This window comes from Miscanthus floridulus, chromosome 5 (genome assembly GCF_019320115.1).
Source record: "Miscanthus floridulus cultivar M001 chromosome 5, ASM1932011v1, whole genome shotgun sequence".
Lineage (NCBI taxonomy): Eukaryota > Viridiplantae > Streptophyta > Magnoliopsida > Poales > Poaceae > Miscanthus > Miscanthus floridulus.
Window position 1 is genome coordinate 100,383,842 of NC_089584.1, and position 4,819 is coordinate 100,388,660.

Genomic DNA, 4,819 nt, shown 5'->3' on the forward strand with positions numbered 1-4,819 from the left:
GCGTACATACACATGAAGACCGGACGTCGGATGAACCAGGTTCCGGACGTGGCTGCTATACGCGCGCAAAGACCGGAGGCCCAAGCCGACGTGCATGTCATGCATGCACCTGTGCCAAGCACGCATGCATGCGTGTGTGCGTTTGAAGATGCATGCAAGTAAGATCCACGATGGCATGTGCACACGTCAGCTCCTGGCGCACGCGGCATGTTTGGACCATTGTTGCACGAGACAGATAGAAATAGGAGCCAGATGATAACATTTTTAGTTCAAGGACCTAGACGAGAATCCACTAAAAGTTTAACGACCTACGTTGTAATTTACTCATTTTTTTAATATAAATTATCTCTTGTGAGTTGTTGTTTCAATTGCGCTAGTCGGTTGTCTATAATTGTTGCTTGAAAATTTAGCAACCTGAAATATTGCAACTCTTTAATTTTTTTTATCATCAAGGTTCAGTTTAGCATGGTGAATCATACGTCTCAGCCAATCTAAGCTGAATGGTGACCCGGAACACAGTTCTATTTGAGTCGTTGGATGTTGATGCTGACGAAGTGATGATGGTTCAGAAAAGTCACAGAAAAATGTACACGAGTCCAACATACACACTTAAAAAATTAGGCACTCCTTTTTTATATTAAGAAGAGAAATGAACAGTAATGTTCAAACACCATCTTACCATCTACTGAAATAGAGGATCAAACACTGGAACACATCTCCTATACCATATAAGCGCTCATGTTGGGATCGTTTGTGCTATGCGGGCTTAGAAACTAGAAAGGGACTTGGAGAAGGCAGGCTGGTGAGATAGAGGAGGCGAGCGTGGGAGCATAGTGGTGAGGCCGCCGTCGGCTGTAGGCGGAGGAGGATGGCGGTTCGGCTAGGCAAAGGCAGGGTAGGCACTGGGAGAGAGATGGAGCCAGAATTTGACTAGAGGGGATTCAAACTAACAACAACAATGCATGACGAAATACATACATGACTAGAGGATACATACTAACCAAATAAGTATTTGTGTTATAAAGGGAACACTGAATATTTTATAGAAAAAGGGAACAAAATTAATCACCTCTAGGTCTGTGACGTTCACTCTATCAACCTAATTCTTAGGCCAGAGAAAAGAATCATGATAAAACACGAACAAATTAAGAAGATAAGGAAGACTAATCCCAAAAAATATAGATGCTAACACTAATTACATTTAACTAGCTAATTAGAAGGTGTACTGTAAGCATAGAACTAGACGTTTTGTAGGCATAATAGAAAGAACAAAAGAGATGGAGAAAATAATAGGAAGGTTAATTCTTAATTGTATAAGATGATTCTTAATTCTCAAGGTAGAAGATGAACATAAACCATCCAACCTAAATCTATCAATTCCCATATTCGATTCCAACAAGATAGGTCAAGGATTGTGCTATCTGCTACTACTACATTTGTCCGTCAATTAGCATCTAGATTGAGCGCTCTGTATTATATTTACATAGATGAGTGCTCGTGCGTTGCAACGGGTGCAACATAAATTAAATGAGATGTTTGTTAGCCAAGTCAAAATCAAGAATATATCAATTCAATTTTTCACATGTATTATACCATGATAATATCTAGAAACACATTGATTATCGTAATAAATCTGAAATAAAAGCTAGGCTTGGAACTTTTTATCTGAAAGTTACGACAAACATCAGTTGTCATCAAAGGCTGAAAATTTATTGCTAGGCATCAAATTGAATTTATCAATGCTCTGTCCTTGCCAAAACATGTATACTCGGACTTACAATATCCTAGCCTGCATGAGGCATGGCAATAATTCAGTTTTTGGGAAAAAAAATATTTGTTGTCAACACGCAACGCGAAGGACGACGAACGAGATTTGGATCACGATCATGATCATTGCGTGGTGATATTTCATTTTATTTACTTGCCTTCCAGTGTCTCCATGCGGTGATTATTTGCCTACCGGTGATTCCGTGAGTTTTATTCCATTTTATTTACTTGTCTTCCCTGAGATGCAGGTGATTATTTGCCTTAGCCGGATATGGATCGCATGAGATACGGTGATTATTTGTCCTGTCGGATATGGATCGCATGAGTGTTTTGGTCCTACCGGGTAGATGTTGACAATCCAGTATGTTTTAGTTGTAGAGAAGAGATAGATGACTCAGGTGAACGTCAAAGCAACGTCGACGCAAAATGTCATGAAAGTGCCCAAATTGGCACGAAATCAAATTTATCTTCTACTTCTCGATTACAAGGACAATCGAGTTCCCCAGTTTCGCCCCGGTGACTTTCAACCGGGCGCAAATACTCTACATTGCTGCCTACAATAACCCTAAAATGTCCCTGCCGCTCCACAAAATCAGCAGCAATTCCTACATTTTCTGCCTGTGCTTATCCTAGGATGTCTCTTGCACTTAGCAAAACCATCTCCTAATTCCTACATTGTTGCCTACCCCTGCGCTGGGATGTCTCTGGCACTTGACAAAATCGTCGAAAACTCCTACATTGCCTCCTGCGTGGACAGGCGAATGACTCTGGCATTTGATGGAATCATCTCTAACTCCTACACTGCATGTAGGCAAATCTACTGGCGCCTTCCACGATGGCGACGTGGAGATCATCAACCACGGCGGCATCCAACGCTTCATTCCCTAGGCCTAGGGCAAAACCAGCGCCGGCCGTCACCGTGTCGGCCGGTGCCTCGGAGACCCGGGAGCAGTCGCCCCACACTTGGATCCAGCCTTCCCCGAAATCCCAGTCGGGCAAGCCCGAGCAGAGGCTCGCCAAAGAGCTGATCCTTTCGGACGCTCGCTCAGAGGTCTCCTCGTCCTCGTCGTCGGACTCCCAGAATGCCGTATTGAGCGTGCTGTTAGGGGACGCCCAGTCATGCTTGGTCGGATCGGCATTGCCATTGCCATCGTCGCATGAGGCGGACGCGAGGAACGGGAGCTCCAGCAGCTGCGATGCGGTGGGCCGCTTGCGGGGGTCTCTCTCCAGGCACATGCTCAAGAAGTCCTTGGCCTGCGCTGGCAGCCACGCGGGCAGCTCCGGGACCTCGTCAGTGTAGCCGATCTTGCGAACGGCGGCAAAGACGTCGTCCACGTCGCTCCACGGCGCGCGGCCGGTGGCCATTTCGATGACGGTGCAGGCGACCGCCCACACGTCGGCCGCCGGCCCCTGCTCCTCCCCACGCGCCACCTCCGGCGCCATGAACGCCGGGGTCCCGCCGATTGGCCGCGACGGGGACGGCTGCTGGTGCTGGACAGACCTCGCGCAGCCGAAGTCGGTGAGCCTGGCGCGGCCGTCTCCGCCGATCACCACGTTCCGGGCCTTGACGTCCCCGTGCACCAGCGACCGGCCGTGGAGGTACGCGAGCCCCCGCGCGATGTCTCGCGTGTACGCCTGGACCGCAGGCTGCGCGAGGCGGCCCCCCGCGCTCTGGGCGACCCTGTCGGCCAGCGACCCGCCGGGCGCGAACTCGAGGAACAGCTGGTATCCCCCGCCCGCGGCGGCGCGGGAGCCGAGGCAGGGCACGATGTGCGGAGAGCGGAGATTATCCAGCACCCGCTCCTCGCGCCGCAGCTGCGCCTCCCCGCCGGCGCCCGCGGACTTGACCGCCAAGAGCTGCCCCGAGGCGCCGTCGGAGGCCAGCCACACGACGGCGCCTGACGCGCCGTGCCCGAGCGTGCGGACTCGCCTGAGCTGCTTCGCCGCGGAGGCATCCATGTTTTTTCCGTTGTGAAGTTCGGGAGGATCGGAAAATGGCGTGTGAAAGCTTTGCGTTTGGAGCTTGCGCCTGCCTTCCTTTGGAGTGACGACAGGGTGGGGGGTGGTTTATTTATACGGGCCACCCGGAGGGGCACATGGAACACCTGCGGATGGATGCCGAGAAGCGAGTCCCGGACTCCCGGGAAGAAGAAGAAATTAGGATATCGGCGGCGTGCGTCCCGTGCGCGGCTGCCTGAAAGCCTTCGGCCGGCGGAAGGCGTAACGAGCTTGTAGGCGCCCGGTTCTGGTGGTGCTTTTGCCGCACTTTTCCGGCGTTTCTCCTGCTGCCTATTGCTTCTGACGGGTATTGCTCGTCGGCCGCCGCAGCCGCAGGGGCCGGGAGCTGATTGCTAATTCGCGCACCCCCTCCCGTTATGGGCAGCGTGAGCCCAAATGCTCACGTTATTCACCCTCTCCAGTCTCCATGCTTTTCCATTCTTATTATAGCTGAAAATTTTCAAAAGAATCTTTGGACAAATTTGCTTATAAGTTATAACCTTACAAATTAAACAAAGTTAAAACACGCAGCCACATTTTCTCTCATCCGATATTGTTGACAAAATTATGCGGATGTTGGTGACAAAATTATTGATTTATATTAATCTTGTGTTATAGTTGTACCAGAATATGCTCGTGCGTGTTACACCGAGGTCATAATTTATAGACTGAACCTCATTTATCGGACATGGACATGTGAGCTCTAAGGACTTCGTTTAGGACAAAGACACGTGGATCCGGTCTTCGTATCGAAACCGGGTACGACACAGATACATGAGCTCTGAGTAGAAGATGATTGGTATCAGAGTTCAGACCCGGGCGGGTGAGTAGGAATCAAGACTTGGTATCATCGAGTAGATGATGATGTTACAGTCATTTAGGTATAAAGATAGAGATTAGTAATCCGGAAGTGAAGTTGAAAGAATCAAGATGCCCAAGATAGGGGTAAATTGGGCTAATCTAAAATTTATCGTCAATAATTAAGTCCTACCGCTTAGCCCATTTCACCCCTTATGCCTAAATGTGAATTTTCTATTCTACCGCACAAAATTTT

The 4,819-nt window shown here is 49.2% G+C and overlaps 1 protein-coding gene across 1 annotated transcript; it reads right to left on the reverse strand.

Moving 5' to 3' along the window:
- Positions 1–2,556: 2,556 nt before the first annotated feature.
- LOC136455008 (mitogen-activated protein kinase kinase kinase 18-like) lies at positions 2,557–3,726 on the reverse strand. Its single transcript, XM_066455213.1, has one exon. The coding sequence runs from the start codon at positions 3,724–3,726 to the stop codon at positions 2,557–2,559; it is 1,170 nt and encodes a 389-aa protein (XP_066311310.1).
- Between the last annotated feature and the right edge of the window lie 1,093 nt (positions 3,727–4,819).